Source organism: Danio rerio, chromosome 8, assembly GCF_049306965.1.
Source record: "Danio rerio strain Tuebingen ecotype United States chromosome 8, GRCz12tu, whole genome shotgun sequence".
Classification (NCBI taxonomy): Eukaryota; Metazoa; Chordata; class Actinopteri; order Cypriniformes; family Danionidae; genus Danio; species Danio rerio.
In genome coordinates this window covers 59,365,794-59,389,726 of record NC_133183.1, presented here as the reverse complement: position 1 = coordinate 59,389,726, position 23,933 = coordinate 59,365,794, and the positions used below count along the sequence as shown (strand labels likewise).

At 36.9% G+C, this 23,933-nt stretch overlaps 1 protein-coding gene across 2 annotated transcripts in view; it reads right to left on the bottom strand.

The window, feature by feature from the left end:
- Positions 1-5,203: 5,203 nt before the first annotated feature.
- Positions 5,204-23,933, bottom strand: part of rasef (RAS and EF-hand domain containing) — a 39,589-nt gene continuing 20,859 nt past the window's right edge. Inside the window, exons 8-18 of one of the 2 annotated variants that reach the window (XR_012384794.1) lie at positions 22,720-22,801; positions 22,464-22,534; positions 20,206-20,470; positions 19,380-19,514; positions 16,431-16,578; positions 16,264-16,345; positions 13,424-13,538; positions 12,772-12,891; positions 11,192-11,268; positions 8,787-9,778; positions 5,204-7,159 (exon numbers count right to left, since the gene is read on the bottom strand). Coding sequence is in view for 1 of the 2 variants with exons in the window: in XM_694243.9 (XP_699335.4) it covers positions 9,673-9,778; positions 11,192-11,268; positions 12,772-12,891; positions 13,424-13,538; positions 16,264-16,345; positions 16,431-16,578; positions 19,380-19,514; positions 20,206-20,470; positions 22,464-22,534; positions 22,720-22,801 (1,201 nt within the window). In the remaining variant the exon portion in view is untranslated. Of the gene's footprint in view, positions 9,779-11,191; positions 11,269-12,771; positions 12,892-13,423; positions 13,539-16,263; positions 16,346-16,430; positions 16,579-19,379; positions 19,515-20,205; positions 20,471-22,463; positions 22,535-22,719; positions 22,802-23,933 lie in introns of both variants that reach the window. The other variant, XM_694243.9, reaches the window with a different exon arrangement.

Genomic DNA, 23,933 nt, shown 5'->3' with positions numbered 1-23,933 from the left:
ATAGTGAAGGTACCTAATATAAAGCAAGTAAACCCAGCAGGCACAGAATGGCATAAGACGATAAAACTAGGTTAGATTTAGGACATGACATCTAGTAAATACGTTGTTATTTGGTTGATTTTAGGTTGTGTTGGAAAGTGACCAAAATCCAACGTCGAGCCAACATTTTAAACCAACGTCATATTGATGTAAAATATTGACAATTATTCATCAGGTGTGGCAAACAAAAACCGTCTAATAGACGTCATAGTGGTAATGTTCACACAACGTCAAGCTGTAACATTATTAGACGTTGATATTTAGTTGATTTAAGGTTGGATGTTGGACACTGACATCGGTCTAAAGTTGGGTTCTGCCATCAGCCCGGTTTTTATTTCCAAACAAACTGTAACATTCCCACGACGTCAATCTGATGACATGTTGACATCCTGGGCCTGCTGGGAAGCCATTGCCTTAAAATTCTAGATGAACTATGTGCATAATAATGACATTTTAGCCAAGTCAGCATAGCAGTTCCTGGTTACACTTAGTTTAATTGCTTGCTTAAGTACAGTAAAATTACTATTTTTTTTTCTTTCTTGGAGTAGGTGGTAATTTGTAATCCCTACACTACTGTTGTACTATATTTACAGGGTTGCCAAAAAAGTTTTTGATCTGATTAACAAAATTAATCATAATTAATCACAACTTTGCATCAAATAAACATTAGACAGTAGATGTAGAAAAAACATATTTATTAACCTTAAAGAACAGACTACAATATGAACGAAAATAAACAAACACCTCAAATAAACAGCTAATTATTGAACCTTTTTCAGACTGTCCAGTTTTTCTCTGGTAGCTTCCACAAACACCACGAGCAGATGACGGTGTACATTCAACAGTGACACTCACTCGCATGTAAACCTATGTAAATACTGGAAAAAAGAAAAGCTCATTCTCATTCTCAAGTGTCTGACGTGTATAAACTCATCGAGTCTTACTCCTGTAATGATCATACGACTGTAAAAGGTTTGTTTTTTCCTTTGGTGTTCAGGTTTCTCTGCACTTCCAGCTCAGGGTTGAGTCATTTTCACTGATGGATTCATGAAATACAGCATTCATGCATACTTCTGACGCAAAGTCGTAGTATAGTTCTCACCGTTATAAAAACATATGTGTAAAATGTAGATAATAGATAGTCCTGCTTTGTGCTTTAATGTGTGTTATCATGACCAATGAAAGCAGAGAACCAGTGGACACGTCCAGTCAACCCGACAAGCGCTTTTTAAAGGAACAGTTCACCCAAAACTGATCTTTCAGACTGTTTATGACTGTCTTACTTCTGCTAAACGCAAAAAAGATACTTTGAAGAATGTTGGAAGAATGTCAAAACTTTTATAAATGTCTTCTATTAACCACAAAAGAAGATACTTTGAAGAATGTTGGAAACCTGTAAACATTGACTTCTATTGTAGGGGGTCAATAGTTACCGGTTTCCAACATTCTTCAAAGTATCTTCTTTTGTGTTTAATAGAAGACATTTATAAAAGTTTTGAACAAATCAAGGGTGAGTAAATGATGACAGAATTGAAATATTATGGGGTGAACTGTCCCTTTAAACACACTCATTAGTTTTCTAGAAGGCTGATTGAATTGGTCCAATAACCTGAACATCTCTTATCGTATATTGTAGTGTGGCAAAATATAGATGTCCGAACTCCTTTAATCGGGTAAACTTCTGTTTCATACTGCAATTCATGCACTGGAATTAGTTTAAAGTTAATTTTTTTTTTTTTTGGTTGTTGTTGCCTTGCTATTCTGTTGCATGATGGGACACAGAGACTTTTATGTTTACTAGAGCTGTGATCCTTTTATTTTTATTTCTCCTGTGGACAAAACTGTTCCCGATGTAAACTGAACACTGATACTAATGTTTTTTTTTTTACATCTTTGGTTTGTTTACACCAGCATTTATTGCTCGAACAACAATTTTCATGTGTTAGTTAATTACTGTATGATAAATTGTAGAATATTTGCATTTGTTTAACGTTTTTGGTCAATTTATTCCTGTAAAGAACATATCAGGGTCTCAATTTACCCTCAAATTATATATATATATATATATATATATATATATATATATATATATATATATATGAGCAATATTACATGATTAGCAGTGTGATATGGCTGTATATCGGCACTGGTGTGAGGTGTGCTTTGGCTCGAGGCCGCAGGCTGAGTGGATTAGTGTCTTACCATATGTTGACAGCCATATCGCACTGCTACTCGTGTGATATTTCGTTTATACAACAGTTCAACAGCATTATCGTGTATATGAAAAGAAAATTAAACACGGAGAGTCTCAAAATTCTTTTATAAGTGGAACTACATTCTTCCGCCATTCATTCACATCTGCAGCTGACGTCAGAACAGCAGAAACCGTTGCTAATTCATCAACGTGACTTTAGAGCTAGTATTTGAGTGATTCTCTAGCATAATGTCTACAGTGATGACAAATCAGGTGATTTTGCTCAAATTTCAAGATTATAAGGCTGAACAGCATGAAATGCCATCAGTCTACAGAGACTTCCCAATATTTCTCTGTTGCAATCGGGAGATCACAATAATTAACTCCCGAAAAAGCCAAAGCAAAGCAAACACTGGCAGATTACTATGATATAAATACAGCACTACAACATATTAATGAGAGAGATCGACGAGAATGTCACTTACCTGTTCTGTATGGATTTCTTCAGCTGTAATTTGAAATTTACGCTGAAAAATTGCTGGTTTTCTCCCCTAAGGACGTATTATGCTGTCTGTCGCCATCTTGTGGTGGAACGTCAACTGTCTTTGCTCTGCTCAGTATGGCAGGCTGATGGCCTCCAATGCACTGAATCTCCCAAATTATAAATATTTTAAAATAGGCACTGGACTTATAAATAAACTGCATAGTTGTAATCTAAACAACTACACTGAAAAAAATTATTCAAAGATGATTCCTTGGATTTACTTAATATTTTTTACGTTAAGTGGTTCTAAACTATTTATTTGTGTTGAATTTAAACAAACAAATTAAGTTGAACATTATTAAACTTAATTTGTTTGTTTAAATTCAACACAAATAAATTGTTTGCCACAGTTCTGCATGCAACACTTTTTTCAGTGTATATTGTCAACTAAAAAAAGCCTCAAAAGTACATTATGTTGTCCAACAGCTGCAATATTTGTCAAACTGTAGCCCTCTGCTTGCCACTCGTGTGGGCGGAGTAATACACAAGGGTGAAGAGGCCGTATGAGTTCTGATATCCGCTTGTTAAGTGTGACGTCACGCGAAGTAGCTTCCGGGTCCAAGCGCTCTATCAAAATGTATGGGGAAACTCATGAAATGGTAATAATAAACGTTTACAAAGCGATGTAATGTTTTCGAATCACGATCGCAATACATATGTCCATGCCTAATATCTGATGGCCAGAAAGTGATTCATTATTTTACAAATTGTTACAAAAAGTCCAGAGATTGTTGTGTACACCATGATTTTATATACAGTTCACTTTAATGTGTGTCATGAATAAAAAGTGATCATAAACAAATATTTTCTCGATTCAAATGAGCGGCGGCTTGGACCCAGAAACAGTATTTCATTCGTCACCAACACGCCACCACTTAAACCAGACAGAACTGTTGTATAAATATATATAATACACTGTTAAAGACAAAATTATTAGCCCTCCTGTAAAATTGTAATCCTTTTTATACATATTTCCCAAATGCTTATTAAAATGAGTATTTAAATTTTTTATTTTATTGGAAAAAAAAGTGTTTTCTTTTAATTTGGCTGGAATAAATTATTTTAAAATGATGCAATTATATTAAATATATATTTTATACTAATGTAAATACTGCTACGGTCAATATAATTAGTTCTCTTAAGACTTTTATTTATTTATTTTTATTTTATTTTTTTCGATTGAATGACTTGGTTGCCTATAGTTCGCCCAATTAACTAGTAAAATATTCTGCACCGTCGTCATTGCGACAACGAAATAAATTGTTTATTAAAAACAATTTACTGAAAAGGGGTGGCTTGGTGGCTCACACTGCTGCCTCACAGCAAGAAGGTCACTGATTTGAGTCCCAGCTGGGTTAGTTGGCATTTCTGTGTAGAGTTTGCATGTTCTCCCCATGTTGGTGTGAGTTTCCATGCTCCAGTTTCCCCCACAGTATATAGGTAAACTGGATTAACTAAATTGGCCGTAGTGTATGAGTGTGTGTGTGTGTGTGAATGAGAGAGTGTATGGGTGTTTCCCAATACTGGGTTGCAGCTGGAAAGGCATTTGCTGCGTAAAACATATGCTGGAACAGTTGGTGGTTCATTCCACTGTGGATGAATAAAGGGAAAATGAATGAATGAATTTACTTTCTCTTAAATGAAGACCAGTTGGGAAATATTACAGGACGTTTGGATTATTTTCGTTTAATTACTAACCAGCAAAATGACACCGAATGAATTATTTCTGATTAAAAAGCAAGCATATTGCCTTCAGACAACATGATTTTTAATTGTTCTCCTAATTACAGTAATACCAATCTAATGAGATACACAAACATGCGGATGCATTACAGTAATGAGGATTTAAGAGGGAAATGTCCTTCATTATCATGACAATAATGAAACGATAAGCAAATAAAAATATGAATGCTTCTATAAATATAATATTTGATCTTCTCATAATGTTTTCTGTATGAAATGACCTGGAAATATGAAATTCCCAACAACCTTGTAGCGAAAACAAATGTAATGTCTAACCCAGATGTTTCTCGCATTGATAAACATTGCCCTTTAGAAATCAACATGTAATTATACTGTAAAACAGGAGTATATGCAAATGAACCGAACATCTGGTCAGAAAAAGCTTGTACATGTTTTTATTGATTTCTCAGTAGAGCTTTGAAATCTTTTTGTTTGTGTGTTTGGTGATTTCACGGCAAGTGAAACGTGTTCATGCATGTTTAGCAGCTTTATAAATGTTTGAGTTTAAAACGGTCTGTCACTTCATTTGAAAAGACAACTCTGGGAGTATCAGAAGAAAAAAAAAAATCAGTTCCCGGATTGACCGGGAATCGCCTTATTCAATTTGTAAAGTGATTTTTGATTGTTTATATGTTCTGAAAATAAAACCAATTGTTTTATATGTTAGTACTGCCACAATAAAGTTGGAGTGAAAACATTTGCCATCTTTATTTGTGCATATTCATTACGTTCAACACAGTCTTGCTGTAAACGCAAGTGAGATTTTCAGAGAAACACATTTTTGACATGGAAATAAACTTTAAACAAGACATTAGAAGATGCTACATATAATTCTCAATAGATTTAACAAAACAGAGTGCACTACTGTATATATTATGATACGCTTGGAACAGAAAAGGCATGGAATTCATAAAGCAATGAAAAATGCATCCAAAGTGTCAATCATCTCCAATCATTTTTGAAGCGTCTACAATGGTGGCAAATCTCGATTTGACCCCCCACACGATCTTAATTCAGCTTCTCTATGGTTCAGCCAATTATATTTTCAACGTAGGGAGAAGCATAAATGCAGTGTTTCCTCTAGGATCCAGCTGTGGCGGCAGGCCTTCTTTACTCAGATCTACCAACTACCTGTGGCGTTATTTCAATGACAAATGTCGTGAGCGCAGTATTCGAGATCGCATTTATCTCTTTGCTTGTGCGACGATTTCTCAAAACTTCTTGTACGCCTCCACAAATATACGCTGCTCAAGCGCATGTTCTTGTGCGCTCTCAAATAAACACTGGTGAAGTGCGATTTAGTAGGCTTGGGCGGTAATACGGTAATATGGTATACCGCGGGATCTAAAAATAGCAACGGTGTCAGTTCTAATATCGTTATACCGTCATGCATGTTTCGCAGCTTTAAAACGGTCTGTCACTTCATTTGAAAAGACAACTCTGGGAGTATCAGAAGGAGTATTGCTTGGTGCCCTCTCTGTGTGTGTGTGTGTATGTGTGTATGAATGAGAGAGAGAGACACACACACACACAGCATCCACGTGGTTGCGCGCGTGCTCGGAAGCAATATTGTAAGACCGCGCGACCGCTCCCTTTTTAGTTACCAACCGCTCCCGCGCTTTATTCGGAAACACACACACACACACAGAGAGAGAGAGAGCGCGCGTGGTGCTGTGCGTCTCTCTCTCGCTCTGTCTGTCTGTGTGTGTGTGTGTGTGTGTGTGTGTGTGTGTGTGTGTGTGAGAGAGAGTGTGGTGCTGTGTGTCCTTCCCGTGCTCTCTGTGTGTGTGTCCCACGCAGATCTCCAACACGAACAAGACAAACAGATGAGCGCAAACCTCAGGCCGCCTTACGTCATATTTTTTTTATTATGCACGGTAATACCGCATACCGGAGTAAAATAGGGAGGTTTGACGGTGTCAAAATTTGGATACCGCCCAAGCCTACGATTTAGTGTGTTTATGTAACGAGTATGTCTCCAGCATTTATTAGATTTGCTAGGAATATTTAAGAATGTCTCTAATAGACCTACAGAGCAACATTAATTCGTCCTGAAGTAAATTGAAACGGCTTTACGTCGTGTTTGCTGGCCTCTCACGCACCTGTCAGTCAGCACGTAGCCTTAAAGAGTTAAACAAACAGCGCACAGCACTACTACAGTTACAGAAAAGTTTGCGCTGTTATAATTCACTTACTTTTAAATACGTTTCGGTGCGATTATCACCCGCGATTAAAAAAAACACGACAATGTTTTGAATGAGAAGCTGTAATGTAGCTGTGGCGGGATCAGTTTTGGCATAGCGCCCCGCCATGGAAGAATAAATATAGAGGAAACCATGCTTTACGTTGTTTTATATACGTTACTGAGCAACGTGGACAACTCCGAATGCTGTTAAAAGTATCACATACTGTATTCATAAGGTATAATTCAGCCAAAAACGTCATTTCTGTCTTAATGTAATGATGTTTTCATGGCCGCTAAATTACACCTGAGCTGATGCACTGTTTATTTACTATTGAGAGGACGTGTGCATGTGCGCGAATTATGTATACTTTAGTGAACAGAACCTGAATAGCCAGTGCAAAACAGGTAATACGCTTATTTCACGCGGCAGCCATTTTAAAACACGAAAGCGAGGCTGCGGTGGGAAGAAACCTGGAAGTATAGCATCAGCACATGCTGTGAACTACAAACCTCCAGCTGTTGCCGAGACTTCAAAATGCAGACGTGGTGTAAACATCGCTTTAATATAATTCAGTTCAATTTAATTTAAACAATTAAAATCACATTAGGCATCAAACTACATCACAATCTCTTTAAGGGGAATACGCTCAAGTGTCCTCCAAGGCTTCCGTTCATGGCAGCAGGTAAACACAGTGGGGACCCTTCCCTGCTTCAGCCTATGTAACCCTGAGAGTAATAAAACCCTGCAGTGCTCTGTAGCACATCCTCGTGTTGTCTGTGTAATAGTGTTGTCCCGGTACTGAAGTTTTCAAAATGTCCATTTCCAGCTAACATTTAAGCGCTCATAAAATGCGCTGATTTGGCATAGTATTCACCAGTGCTCAACAGAAATGACTGTGATGGGCTGTGAAGGTCATCAGTATACCGCTCTTCACGGATTACACAGATAGACGGACATTGGAGCGTTTTAAAGCTGTGAAGATCAGTCGATTCATCAGCGGATCGCTCATCTGTGTTTTTTTACCGATTTGCACTCGGTAAACAGCGGTGGTTGAACTGATGACCTTCTCAGCCAATCACAGTCATTTCTGTTGAGCGCATGAACACAATGGCAAATCAGCCCTGTTTAAGAATGCCATCAACAGGGCTCAAATGTTAACGGGAAATTGACTGCTGTGTCCCAAATCGCATACTTGTGCACTATTCTACGCCATTTTGTAATATAAATAGTGTAAGTAGTGCGTTCACACTGAAAACTCTAAAAAATAATAAGTGCACTTTAATTACCCGGATGATGCACTCATTCAGCCGCTAAAATTAAGTGTGTAATGATGGACACTTCACGCACTCAACGACCGCAGGTTTGTTTACGTAGCGGAAGGGGCGGAGCTATCGAACGCACATGTTGAATAACTTTATTTATTTTGGATGGTGAAAGCAAAATTCTCCTACGAGAGTGATTACAGCGCCTCACGATGGTGAATGCGGCAATCCTCACGGCAGGTATTATTTGATAATTCGGTCGTTTATTTCACTTATTTGGCAACCGTCAAACCGTCAGGGAAACGGTTTAAATTTCCACTTAGTAAAAAAACATTAGCATGCCATTTGGGACAACACTACATACATATACTATCCTGTTGAGTGTGTAAGTGCATAAGTACATAGTGCATGAGTGCATAGTGTGCCATTTGGGACGCAGCTGACATTTTTTTTTTTTTTTTTTTACATTTCAGTACAAAAATTTTGTATCAAGACAAGCCTAATATGGTAAAGGAATCAGTTCATTAACTTAAGTTTAATATAAGGCATCTAAATTGTGTGTTTGGGAAAGAAAATGTTAGCTAACTAGTGCCATTTTCCTTAGCTAAAAATAAGGTTGGATATCCTTTTTCTTATTTTCGCTACATATTCAGAACAGACCTTCGGGTCACTCGGAAGGCGGTGAAATTATAAATTGGTGTCCATTTCTCTTCGCTGTTAAGATATACAGCCAGGTACACAACATTCCTCTGTGACTCGAGCGATACTTCCGGGTTTCTTCCCACCGCAGCCTCGGTTTCGCTGTTTAAAATGGCGGCCGCAGAAAATCAGTCTATAGTGTTTTAAATGACGCTCAGTTTGTTGTTCTGAGCAAGCGGTCATATATAAGAGGAAAACCTCACAGAAGCAGACAGAACTGAGATATAAACAAAGAATTACAAGAAAAAGGAAATTGCAAGATATAAACAGAACTATAAGTAAAAAAAAAGAATCTGAACTAGTGAGACAAAAATCTGAATTGAGACAAAACAAATCAGAAACGTAAGATGTAAACTCACACTTTTTAAGGGCAGAAATGAGCTCACATTATCTAAACTTACAAAACACACACTTCATACAGTAACACACACTTCATACAGTAGATCTATTACAGAACTACGACAACATTCTCTTCGTTTTACACACAATAAATAGTAAGGTGCAGCACAGTAAACTCTGGGCTAATAATCAGCTGCGGTATAAAAGTTATAAGGGCTATTTAAGGCAAAGATTTTCATAAAATCCTGAAGACAATACTTGAAGATATTTAGCAATGGAGGTAAAGTTGGTTTTATATTCGGATATTCAGACATTCTCCTTAATAATATAATTTCAGAAAAGTACTCTTTGCAAATTCTAAACAGGGAAATCATATAAGCAGCCAGTGACTATCAAAGTACAACATTGTTCACAGTGAATTAGACAGTGTCAATGTTGTTTAGAAGTCATACTAGCATGCTAATTCCGATCGAATATTCAAAGTAACGTTAACAAGGTAAACACAATAGAGACTGCTAACGAATGTGCGAATATAAAACCAACTTTACCTCTTAAGTTATTACCACGGTAAAAATTCTCCAACTTGGTTTTCCTTCATGACGCGCTGAATAAATAGTTGAACGGTTAAATACTTGATCAGTGTGTGGAAGTCGACGGGTTTATCCATCAGCCCATGCAGCAGTTTGGACTGGACATCTTCTTGGTATGATTTCCAGACAGTTTGGCCACTGACACAGGCTCTTTGTAATCGTCGGCGTGTTTGGTCACCTCTCTTTAACGTACAAGGAAAAAAGAGAGAGGAAACAGGGAGTGAAAATAACCCAAGAGCTATGACTCTGCTGCCCTCTTGTGCCTTGTCTTATTATTACAAATGATTCTGTTTGCATATAAAATCTGTGACAAAATCTGTGCAAATTTTATTTCTTTCCCCCCAGAAGTGCTATTTAACAGAGCCACATTTTTTATTTTTTATTTTTTTACAAATTTAAGGGGGTTGAACAATTAAGCAATTAATTGGTTCTCTCCAAAATCTCAAGAATTGTGTTGTTTCAGCTCATTTTAATAAGTAACATGAACAAGCAGCTATAAGACAATTTATTGTCTTTCTGTGGAATACTGTAAACCCAGTGGTTCTCAAACTTTTTTCACTATAAGTACCACCTCAGATAATAATCGTCTCTTCACGTACCACCATAACGACCGGTATTGAAATACAGTTGCGTATTAGGCCTTATTAAGCGGCTAAAGCTGTGCACAGTTCAAAACAAGCCAGATTACTTATTATTATTATTATAAATATTTATCATTGTCAGCCACTTTAACCATTCTAAATAGTTTTAGCATTAACGCTGTACTGTGCTTTCAGGTAAAAAAAATAAACAAAATGTAAACATTTAAATTAAAACGTGCTTTAAAAGTTAATTAAAAATGGCACTGTTCTCAAAAAGTAAAAAAGAAAACTGCTGTACTTAAATGTAAGGTATTATCATAAAGTAGCCTATTCATCAAAACACCTGAAATGTTGCTTGGACCTCATAAATATAGACTATGTCATCATATTCATTATTTTTTTTTTTTTTATAAATTATCTTTAAAATCATTAACGTGTATTTTAAATGTTCGAATTGGATAGAAAAATTGTAATTAGAAATTAGATCTGCTTATTGTGCGTTAGAGTAGGCTTTGTGTGTCAGAAAAGCAAGTGATTAAACTACACATGTCAACATTGGGATATATTAATACAGGATATGCCCCCAACAACCGTTACAAATACGGGGAGGAAATTAGCTTCAAATAATTGAATACATAACAATATTGAAAATAAAATAAAAGGTTTAGCCTATTAAAATCAATTTACAGATCACATCGATGTTATCGAACACGTTAAAGGGTTAAAATTGTGTTCATTTATTTTTTACTTTAATTATTCAGCGATTGCTCCCTGTACCACTAGAAGAAAGCATGCGTACCACTAGTGGTACACATACCACAGTTTAAGAAGCACTGCTGTAAACTGTTCAACAAATGAAAAATGTTTTGTTTTTTGTGTGTGTGAACTTCGTTTAAATTCACATCCATTCTATGAAGAGCGTACACTCATCCTCTGCCTATAGCACATTGTTTTTGCTAATCATCACAATTATTGACTATACTAATATGTTTTTTATTCAGGAGCAGGACTTACCGGGCTAAATGAAGAACAGCTTCAATGATGTTGGATCCATCTTTTGCACTCGTCTCACAGAATAAGGCACTGTATGTCTGAATATATAGAAGAGACACAGTTTAGCATTTATGCAAAAAAAAAAAAAAAAAAAAACTATTAGCCAAGGGAAGGAGTTTAAAGGTTTAAATGGATTGTTTTCACCTAAAAATGAACATTTAATTAAATTCAATTCAGCTTTATTTGTTTAGCACTTTTACAATGCATATTGTGTCAAAGCAGCTTCACATAAATGGTCATAGTAAATGGATAATCTTGTTTTTCGATTTGTGTTAAGATTATTTTGCTTACCCCATTGGCAGATTATTTAGCTTGATTTAAGGAAAACCCATTTTGGCATATTATTTCTTAAAACAAGACAATATGTTTTGCTTGTCTAGAAAATGCTTCTTGATTTAAGAACTTTCAGATATTTGGACTAGAAACAAGACAAAAAATCTAAGTAGGAAAAGTATAGATTAAGGAAAGTGATTGAGTAATTCTGTTGATTGAAAGTTGATTGGAAAATAAAGACGTTTTTATTTGCCTACGGACTCTGACTTTACGCGTACGAAACTTGCTTGCTCTACCAACAATAGCGGCAATTGGAAAGCCACTACAGAGCCAAAGGACTATCGGTTGTGTATTTAGGATGGAGTCAGAAAATGTAAAATAGTTGCGAACCTCTTGTATGTAATTCCTCTCTGTCATCGAATTATTCATTTGTATCTAATAAATTACTAATATTTTTTGCATTTTTTTCTTATTGAAAACGCATGGAATTGGCTAGATATTCCAACATTGTTAAAGGGACGAAGGCAAAAAGAGAATGAATGAATATCAACATACAATGAAATTAAAATAAAAAAAAACATGGCAACAAATAAAACATTCATTCATTCATTTTATTTCAGCTTAGTCTTTGTTTTTTAAGAGGTCACCACAGGAATGAACCACCAACTACTCCAGCATATGTTTTGCACAGTGGAAGCTTTTCCAGCTGCAACCCAGAACTAGGAAGCAGCACCCATACTCTCACATTCACCCACACCCACTCATACACTATGGCCAATTTAGTTTATTCAATTCCCCAATAGCACATGTGTTTGGACTGGAGAAACCGGAGCACCCGGAGAAAACCCACACCAAGACAGGGAGAACATACAAACTCCACACAAATGCCAACTGACCCAGCTGAGACTCAAACCAGTGACCTTCTTGCTGTGAGTGCGAACCACTGAGCCACTGTTGTGCTTTTTTTAATAAAATCTAGGCCACTGCTTGAAAAAATATCCTCATTTTAAATTCAAAGAGTCCAATCTTCTGAGGCATGCGAGAGTTTTGAGTGACAAAAAAAAGATTTCAGAATATCGAGATTCAGCTGCACAGACTGCTGCTGCGCTGCTTTGATGACTGTTTTGAAGCTCAAAGTTCCTCTGTTCGTGATTCCAGAGAGAATCAAAGTCACGTGGTGTGCATGAGAGTAAGACGAAGACACTTTTCATTTTCGAGTCCCTGTTAAAAGCTGAAAGCAAGACTAAATGTCAGAGAAACACACAAACCATGGCCAGTTTCTCTCCATAGCTGGTTGGAATGCAGGTGACTCCGTCCTGAAGAGCCTCCTTCCTCAGATCTGTCTTATTGCCCACTAGCATGATGGGAATGTCATCCTGAGAAACATCCTGCATCAGAGAACAATCACAGCAGCGTTTTAAGCCAACCCAGCAACCAGATGATGTACGGATGTAACCCTTTACTTTATTGGGTGCACGAGAAACCATTTATGGTAACTTCATTGACTGATTACAATATATATATATATATATATATATATATATATATATATATATATATATATATATATATATATATATATATATATATATATATATCACTTAGAGCAAACCCGCGCCAACACGGGGAGAACAAGCAAACTCTATACAGAAATGCCAAATGGCCCAGCTGGGACGCTTGGTGACAGTGCTAACCACTGAGCCACCGTGCCGCCCCAATGGTAAATAGGATGGTTCGAAGTTAGTATACTATGATGATAAATATAAATCAAAGTAGCTTCGGTGGCTGTTATCACGAAAAAACATACCTTGGAATGTCGTGATTGACTAATCAGAATGAAGTATTCCCGAAAAACCCTCATCCCTTACATATTATTACTATGATAGCCATTATTTAAATGAGACGCTGTGGAGGACATACCTCGATGATGTCGACCCATTCTCGCACATTCAGAAAGCTCTTCTCACAGGTGACGTCGTACAGCAGAAGAACTCCATCCGCTCTCCTGAAGTATGACTTAGCAATGCTCCGAAACCTGCAAAAAGACAACAGAGTGTCCAACATTTAGCTCATAGTGTACTTCAGTTTAAAATTCATTCATTCATTTTGTTTTCGGCTTAATCCCTTTATTAATCTGGGGTCGCCACAACGGAATGAACTGCCAACTTATCCAGCATATGTTTTACGCAGTGGATGCCCTTCCATCCCCAACCCATAGTTTTGGCATTGATTTTGTTCCATAGACTTGACAAACTGTCAAGTCTATGGAACAAAATCAATGCCAAAACTATTGAATTAAAAAGCTTGTTGAATAGCACAAACTGAAAAATATAATACACCATATTAACAAGTTCTTGCATTTTAATGACTTGAATTCCAGGGTTGGTATTTTTAGGTCCTGAAGTTTAACATAGCTGTTTATTTAAGCTGTGAATATTTCAATGAAAAAATATTTCAAACACGTTTTCATACTTGAAAATTCAATAACTCATTTTCAATTTTCAGATTTCACTTACAACATATTCAATACTCTTTAAAAATACGATGTATAATATTCAAAAGGCAATTTTCAGTTCATTTTATTTCAGTTCAAATATTCGCTTCCATAAATTCAGTGGTTTAAAGTCGACTGTTAAAATTCAACATTACATCCGGGAACTGCAGGAAAAGCAATAGATTGCAGATTGAAGATTGCCAGCTGCTCTTTCACCAGCAGGTGGGGATGGAATCATATTTTCATATTTCAAAAGTTATATTTTCTGTCTTTTAGTATACATATATAATAGACTTGCTTTGTTTACCAAATAAGTGGATCTGGATGGATTTGCATTGTAAACATTAAATACAAGTAATTATTTTGTATTTCATAGATCAATTTTTTTGTTACAGTATGATACTCCCTAAATCATTCCGCATAAATCCGCAGATTTTTTTACAAAATTCTCTGCAGAAATAGCAAAAAATATCCACAGATTCTGCCTTGCCATAGTTATGAGCAGTGTTGAGTAAATTATTTAAAACAAGTCATGAATTACTAATTACATCATTAGAATTGTATTTTAAAAAACATTTCTGATGAATTATTCTGAAAAGTAATTACCTAACTTAAAATCCAGATAAATCTCACTAGAAATAAAACAATAATATAATTATTTCAATTTAGATACAAAGGCTTTTAGCTTTATTAATGAAATGACTACTTAAGAAAACCTAGACATCATATGTATCAAAACATGACATGTCAAAGGAATGATGCAATATTTTATAAATATTTTGTCATTCATTAATGATGCTTGATAAATGTAAACTTCAGTTAAAAAATCGAATTTGTCTGCAATATACAGTTGAATCAAATTATTCGCCCTCCTGTGATTTTTTTGTTTTCTTTTTTAAATATTTCCTAAATGATGTTTAAGAGACCAGGTAATTTTTCACAGTATTTCCTAAAATATTTTGTCTTGAAAGTCTTGTACATTTTATTTCAGCTAGAATTAAAGCAGTTTTTTAATTTTTTAAAAACCATTGTAAGGTCAATATTATTAGCTTCCTTAAGCAATATTTATTTTTCGGTTTTCTATAGAACAAACCATCAATATACAGTGAATTGCCTAATTAATCTAACTTGCCTAATTAACCTAGTTAAGCCTTTAAATGTCACTTTAAGCTGTATAGAAATGTAGTGAAAAATATCTAGTCAAATATTATGTACTGTCATCATATGGCAAAGATCAAATAAATCAGTTATTAGAGATGAGTTATTAAAACTAATATGATTAGAAATGTGCTGAAAATAATAATTCTGACTTCAACTGTATATTTGTACAATAAAACAATGCCATTTCTCTGCATCTTAATTTGTTTTCACAGAACTTTAATCTACGCAGTGACTTTACGGGATACATTTTTAAGCTGATCAAAAATAACTTTATTTAAAAAGTGAATGAATTTAAGTATCTTGGCATTACTCTAGACATTAATAAAAAATTTGATAGTCATGTTAAAAATATAAGTAAGAAAGCTAAGCCAAGTCTAAACTGTTTTCGTTTTATTAGAAGGCTTTTTAAAATATCAAACTGCAAAGTTATACATGCACACAATGATATTCTCTCACTTGACGTTTTGCATTACATCTTAGTCTATTGACTCATTATATAAACAAGCAGTTAAAATGATGGACTCAAAGCCTATGCGATGGCATCACTGTGAAGTTTTTTGTAAACATAACCTTTTTAGTTTTGATAGTTTTATAATAAATTTAATTATCTTAAATTGGTTTTTAAATGTTAATGATCTGTTTATTAACTGCTAATGATGACTGTCTAGTGCCAAAGTGTAAGACCTCCTTTGGTCAATCTGTCTTCTCTGTAAAGGGAGCCAAACTGTGGACTGATTTACCTGTTAGCCTAAAATCAGAAAGTAAAATAAATATTTTTAGTAGTGTTTATACTGTTAAAACAATACAGCAGTGTTTGCACTAATAGTCTACTCTTAGTTTATTGGATCATGTTGCCTTTGCTTTTGCCTTCAGTAATGTTATGTAAAGAAATATACTGTTGTGTATATGTATTTATTATATTTACATTTTTACCAATCTTTTCAAGCCCCCTGTGGACAGGTGTTGAGAATTAGCAAGTTTGCTAAAACACTTAAACAAATGCATTTGGTTGTCCAGTGTAATTGTGATGTCCATGTCAAATAAATAAATAAATTATATATAAATAATAATAATAATAAATAATAAAATAATAAATCAAAATTACCTTTCCTGTCCAGCCGTGTCCCATAACTGCAGCACTGTTGGAACGCCATCCACAACCAGAGTTTTCATCTGGAAATCAACACCTATGGCAAACACACGCACACAAATGACCGTCATGTAATCTCTGTGCCAGTTGGAGATTATCTTCAGGTGTTTTAAAAGTCTCACCCAGTGTGGCGCTGGTGTTGCCTTTGAACTCATTCTTACAGAGACGGAGAAGAAAGCTGGACTTTCCCACTGCAGCGTCTCCTGCCAGCACGATCCTGTAAGCCTTCTCAGATGGAGACTGAGACACGGCCAGCTCATCCTGCTCTCTCTGCACACACACAGCTCGGCTTTACACTCCAGTTTCAGCACTGCCATTTGTTTTTTCGGGATTGCGAATGGAGTGGGTCAGATTTAAAGTGGCCCTATTATGCCCATTTTTATAAGATGTAAAATAAGTCTCTGATGTCAGTGAAGTTTCAGCTTGAAATCCCACACAAATGATGTTTTATATCTCTTTGAAGCTGCCCCCTTTTAGGCTTTGGTCCTAATTGTGCTGTTTTGGTGATTGTCGCTTTAAATGCAAATGAGATTGAGCCTTTTTTTAAAGGGGGTGGAGCTAAAAATATCAAAAGAAGTGGCTCAGAGGAAGGTTAACTATAGAGACTACAGAGTTTTTTGTGCATCCTAAAACTCCACATTTGTAAAGACTCTTAAGGTCTTTGCACACTGAATTCCGAAATATTTGTTTGAGGGTTTTTTTTTTCTTCGTATTTCACATTTTTTCGTCTGCTAAATTCTCTTTTTATATGAATTTATCCGCTGCGTTTTTTTATGAAGGGCCATATCATACACCCGGCGTAATAAGGCACAAGACGTGTTTGGCGCAATTTGTTGCTATTTTCAGACCGGCGCAACCCTAATTTTCACATTTTGCGCCATGTTTTTTAAATAGCACATCTATTTGTGGCACTTTGTGGAATCTTGGGCATGCCGGTCTAGGAAGGAGGTGTGTTAAGGCACATTGTTGGTGCGTTGCTATTTTGAGGAACTTAAATAGACTGGGCCATTGACCAACTAAAAGCTGGTCTAAGGTCAAGCGCAGAGTGCGATAGTTATGTGCCTATGCAGCTCCAATTGTTTACACATTGCTTAATACACACAGGATGTTCAGCAATACACAAATATTATGTCGGGGGGCTTTTTTCAGTTTATTCATGACAATTTGTATATAATATTATATATTAATATTATTAGCAGTATTATTTATTATATGTATATTTCTATTTGCTTTCATCAAAGCAAGTTAAGATTTGTCCACCTGTTGGGTTTTGGAGACGTCTGCATCATCATATGGGGCATAAGAATAGTATGTGTGTTTGGATATAACTCAGTTTTTTGACCACACTTCGTTATTATTGTTTATTTATTTGTTTGCTATAAATTAAAACTGAATTTAGGAATAGTTTTGAAACAAATCTTTGCACTTAACAAATTAAATTGAATATGTATGTTAATGGATGTCTTTAGTGGAGTGAGTACAACACTGTTTTCTTATCCATGAAAGTAAAGGAGTAAAGTAAAGAGTAAAAGTAAAGAGGCTGAATGGAGGAGGCTCGTTCTTTGTCCTCGTGCTGTAGATGATCTGTTTAACTGTTTTCTCACTAGTGAAGCATACAGTGTTTCCACTTACATAGTCTGCCATGTTGTTAGCAAATCCGCTGTGGCGTGACGCAACTGACTCTTAAAGGGAATGGCAGATGAGACTGGTTTAATGTACGCTATGCTCAAAACACACCCAGAACTCATTAAGAGAATAAGCACAACCCAGTTAGACCATGCACCAGGGCGCAAATCGTTTTTTTCCATCCTTAAAATAGCAAAAGTGGATTCAGACATGCCCTTAATGCTTTTGCGCCCTGCGCTTTAGACTTTGTGCCTAGATCATTAAAATAGAGCCCAAAGTGATCTGTGCTGGTCAAGTGACGGCATTCTGAATTTTGCCTTTCACTTGTACGATGGCTCTGAACTGTCAAAACACCTCTCAAACGATTTTTCGGATGCAAACAACTAAAATAATCAAACCCGATTTTAAACAAATTTATTACAGACTAAAGTTTTGTCAGTATGATCGAATTTAATATTTAACATGTGAACTTTATTTATAAACTTATTTCTTGATTTGCTTATGACTGCTTGCAGCTGGTCCCTCATTATCCAATTTATGATTCACCAATCACATGATCCCTAAGCCTCTATAAATACCCTAAGTTCCACATCATAGCCATCTTCGTTTTGAAGAATCCCCCCTTCCACCCCTACTCCTCCTCCTTTCCTAGATGGGTGGCACGGGGGCCCAGTGTTTAGCACTGGTGCCTCACAGCAAGAACGTCACTGGTTTTAGTCCTTACCAAGGCAGCTGATGTTTCTGTGTGGAGTTTACATGTTCTCCCCGGGCTCACGTGGGTTTACCCCGGGTTCCCCGGTTTCCTCCCACCGTCCAAAAACATCCAACTTAAGTTAATTGACTAATCCAAATCGGCACCATAGACATGCTCCTAGTAAGTAATTATCTTTAAGAGCAATCAATATCTGTTCATTAGCTACTACAGCAGCGGAGTTCTCGAGATCTACCTGAGCTCAAACTTCCCTCTCGCCTTGCAAACAGGAGGGAGCCCCCGGCTCGAGGATCTTATGAGCTCAGAGCTCTCTCCCGGGACAGCATGCCAAACAAGCTTGATAATCAATCATCAGCTAAGTGTGAACTCTTGAAGCGAAAATTATGGACGTAAAGAGATTCGGAGTTTGCAGTCTTTGGCTCATGCTTATGGCTTGGAAACTCCAATAGCGGATGGCTGCTTCTCACTCAGGGCTGTCTATGGTAATGAAGGAAATCATCACTAGTGGGCGGGGCTTTCCCCTTTGATATCATGTACAAAAGGAGAATGTCAATCTAAGTGTTTCTGCAGACTGTGTTTATGAAGTGTGCTTATAAAAAAGTTAATTGTTCTCATTAGAGGCTGGCTATATTCACACACTGTTGCCACAAAGCGGTGTTAAACCCTGTATAAAAGTGATTTTTTTTCATAACAGATCCCCTTTAAGACACTTTTTGTCAGGTGAATCTCATACCTCTGTGAAAATAGCAGAAAGGCATTTCTTCCCTGAAGCAGAAACGTCATCCGTCTGAACAGGCTTTGATGGCATCCAGCTCTGAACGGATTCGCTGTCCGACCCTGACGCAGCCTCTTCTCGCATTTCCACAACCTGTGATCACACAAAAGTTATTATATAACAGGAGACCAAATACATGCCTCAGCCTACATTTTTGTAATATGTAAAATACGTTGCTTCTGGGATATTTATTCACACGTTTCAGATGACAAATCCACTAGAGGGCGCTGTTTATATTGATGCAACTTTTCATTAATTCATTCATTCATTTTCTTTCGGCTTTAGTCTCTATTTCAGATGTCACCACAGCAGATTGAATCGACTACTCCAGCATATGTGCAGCGGATGCCCTTCCAGCTGCAACCCAGTACTGCGAAACACCCATACATGCTTACATTCACCCACACTCATACACTACGGCTAGATAGAGGTGGCCCCCACAGGAAGAAGGTCGCCGGTTCGAGCCTCGGCTGGGTCAATTGGCAATTCTGTGTGGACTTTGCATGTTCTCCCCGTGTTGGCATGGGTTTCCTTTGGGAGCTCTGGTCTTCCCCACAAATCCAAAGACATGCGCTATAGGTGAACTGGGTAAGCTTAATTGTCCGTGGTGTTTGTGTGTGAATGGGATGTCCTGGTCCTCCAGGTTGGGGGTTGAGCGTTAGGCTAATGACCCACCTTGTAAAAATTCGATGTTATGAAACACCAACATGGTACGGCAAAATATCAACTTCAATATAAACGGCCCTTGGAGTAAGTAAGTATCACTTTAATGAGATCATCATACCTCAGTATCAGACGTGTCTCCAGACACTGTGGTGTTGCTGTCTTCTGCCTCCACAGGACTGGATGTTCTCTCATGCTCATAATCATATCCGATATTGGAGCGCAGGGTAGACATGCCGCTGTCTGGGAGACTGTCCTCCTCGCAGCTGCGTCTGCGCATCGGGTCACACAAAGCCAGAGCCAGAGAATCACAGCTCTGTCTGCGCATTCCCGCCATCAGCCGAAATTGATCGTAGTCTTCCTCATCCACACACGTGTTGCAGCACCTGCAGACATCACTCTTACTCAAAACTACATTCACAAAATGCACTGTAAATAGCCACTAGTTTAAAAGTGAGTAAACCTGCTGCCTCAAAAGCAATAAGCTGACTTTACTTAAAATAGTTGAATAAATCTGTTGTTTTTAAAGAGATTAGTTGACTTTACTTAAAATAAATGAGTAAACCTGTTGCTTTTAAAACGATTAATTTACTTTGCTTAAAATAGTTTCGTAAATTTGTTGCTTTTAAAATGATTAGTTGACTTTACTTAAAATAAATGAGTAAATCTGTTGCTTTAAAAGCGATTAGTTGACTTTACTTAAAATAAATAAGTAAATCGGTTGCTTTTAAAGCGATTAGATGATTGTACTTAAAATAAATGAGTAATCTGTTGCTTTTAAAACGATTAGATGATTGTACTTAAAATAAATGAGTAATCTGTTGCTTTAAAAGCGATTAGTTGACTTTAATTAAAATAAATAAGTAAATCTGTTGCTTTTAAAGTGATTAGATGATTGTACTTAAAATAAATGAGTAATCTGTTGCTTTTAAAACGATTAGATGATTGTACTTAAAATAAATGAGTAATCTGTTGCTTTAAAAGCGATTAGTTGACTTTAATTAAAATAAATGAGTAATCTGTTGCTTTTAAAACGATGAGCTGACTTTACTTACAATAAATGAGTAAACATGTTGCTTTTAAAGCGATTGGTTAATTTTAAAATAAATGAGTAAATTTGTTGCTATTAAAAGGATTAGTTGAATTTACTCAACATAGGTAAGTAAATATGTTGCTTTTAAAAGGATTAAATGATTTGACTTAAAATAAATGAGTTTACTTAAAGTGAGTAAACCAGTTGCCTTCAAATTTTTTAAGTAAATGAGCTATGTTAATCAACTTAAGTTCCAGGTTTACGGCTTTAAGCTTTTAAAGCAGGTCGCACACCAGAAGCGCCGCTCGGCGCCGCGACACGGTGCGCACATGACAGTTTAAAGTATCACACACCAGACGCGCACATTCGAATGATATTTAACATGAAACTAATCAGATGGCGCTCTATGGCGCGGCTGAAAAATGAACTGCGTCTTGAGCCGTCGCCGGGCGCCGCCGACAGCCGCCGACAGCCGCCGACTTGCGGCGCCGGTGTGTGTATCCTGATAGAAACCTATGTTTAGAATTCTAAAATGCATGGCGCGGTGCGCCGCCGAGCGGCGCTTCTGGTGTGCGACCTGCTTAAGGCAACAAGTTTACTCACTTTTTTAAATAAAGCAAATTTACCTTAAGAACCCTGCTGAAAAATCCACCTTAAACCAGCCTAGGCTGATTGGCTGGTTTTAGCAGGTTGACCAGCCTGGCTTTAGAGGGGTTTTGGCCATTTCCCGGCTGGTTTCCAGCCATTTCCAGCCTGGTCTTAGCTGGTCAGGCTGGAATATGACCAGCTAATTCCAGCTTAAACCAGCTTGACCAGCCTAGTTTAAGCTGGGCATAGCTGGTTTTGGCTGGGCTTCCAGCCTGGCTAGGCTGGTCAAGGTGGTTTTAGCTGGTCATCCCCCAACGTGACCAGCTAAGACCAGGTTGGAAATAGCTGGAAACCAGCCTGGAAAAGGCCCAAACCCCTCTAAAACCAGCCTGGTCGACCAGATAAAACCAGCCAACCAGCCTAGGCTGGTTTAAGCTGTTTTTTTCAGTAGGGACTATTAATAAACAGCAAATAAGAAGTTTATTAATCTTAAAGTATTAGTTAATGATTTATTAGTAGCGAGAATTGTATACGTTTGGTATTTACTTGTAAAAGTATAACAAAACACTTTTGAACAAAGTCTTTGGTCATTTTTAAGTGAGATGCTAATGGTCTAATCCGTTCATCTATGCTAACCTAAGCTAAAAGTGCTCCCGCCAGACCCTGAGATCAGCTAAATGGATTAAATATGGTAAAACTCTGCTGTTTAACTCTAGGGGTGCTGTAAAATGTTCAATAACAGCAGTCACATGACTTACCGATCAAAATAAGAGTGGCAGACATTCTTTCTGGTGTTCACGTAAACTCCAGGTGAGAGTCCGCTAACACGCTGTGAGAGAAAAAATGTCAGGCCTGTCTTAATGGATACGCAGAAATGTATCACATGTTAACACAGCTAACAAGAAGCTTAATCCATGCCCCTTAAAGAACACACATAGACATCAAAGTATTCGCCTGATCAGCAAACATTGGTCTCAAAGAGCTTAATCCATTCACACTGCAGAAAGGTTTTACCTGAGTCTTGCTCTTGCTCTGACTGCTCTCCAGCGCCGTACGCAGACTGTCATTACTGTCGTGCAGCTTTCTGTTTGCTACCCTAGATATGGAGAAAATAAACATTTAAAAATCTATAACAGCAACAATCCAAAACTATCCACCTTATTCTGCACATCTTACATGCATTTCAAATTATTTGTTAAACTTTGGTTCTTGTGAAATTCCTCTGGTGTTTGAAATGGCAGTATTTACAGAATTAGCATTTTTGGGTGAAAAACCCTCAACAGGTGCCATAGAGAACAGTAATAAAATTATGTTCTAATTGTTTTTGCTAATTTATGAACATAGGAATGAGATCAGAATGTCCATTTTGACCTTATTTGGAAGGGTCATGAATATTAATGAGCTGTACTTATGATTTACGCCAACAGAAATCCCTATTTTTCTCCTTAGGTGTGTATAGTAGATGAAATATGACTAAATTATAATTAAGAAAAGGGGCCTACCGGAATGTATTTTGAGACTTTAATGTGTAAGAAAACATAAGCAGGAATTAATTTCAACCTTTGCAGAAACAAATAAGTTTGAAAAAGGGAATTGGCAGCCTTTAACTCAATGGAAATAATAGAAAACGCTTAGTGATATGACATGATGCATAAACATGCCTTAAACTAATGCTTATTTTCAGTGGTCTACATGTGTTTGTTGCCTCACTACAAACAGACGTGGCTAATTTCACAATATACACGTTAAAGTGTTAAAAATACATTTAATCAGACCGTATGGCTCGAAGGGGTGGCGCTAAATAAATACACAGTCCGTATGTGTTGTATTTTATGCTCTGAGGTGCTGTAAACAGAGGGTCCCTGCGTCTCCAATTTTCAAAATAAGAGTCCCGTGTAGCTGGTAAGTTAAATATAGATAAACTTAAAAATAAGGGTGGAAATGATAATTGTTGTAAATTCATAGGAAACATTGTGTCCAGTAAAGCGCAGGCTATGTTTAATTCCAGTTGGCCTAGTTTTTGACTAAGCGCAGCAGGCTTTAGTCTGCCTGCATCTCCCATTTTCAAAATAAGAGTCCAATATACATAGTAAGTTTAATATATGCTTAGATAAACGTAAAAATAAGAGGAGAAATTGTCATTGTAATCTCACTAGGAAACCTTTGTCCAATCAAACGCAGGCTGTGTTTTGTTCCAATTGGCCTCATTTCTGACTGGGCTCCCTGCA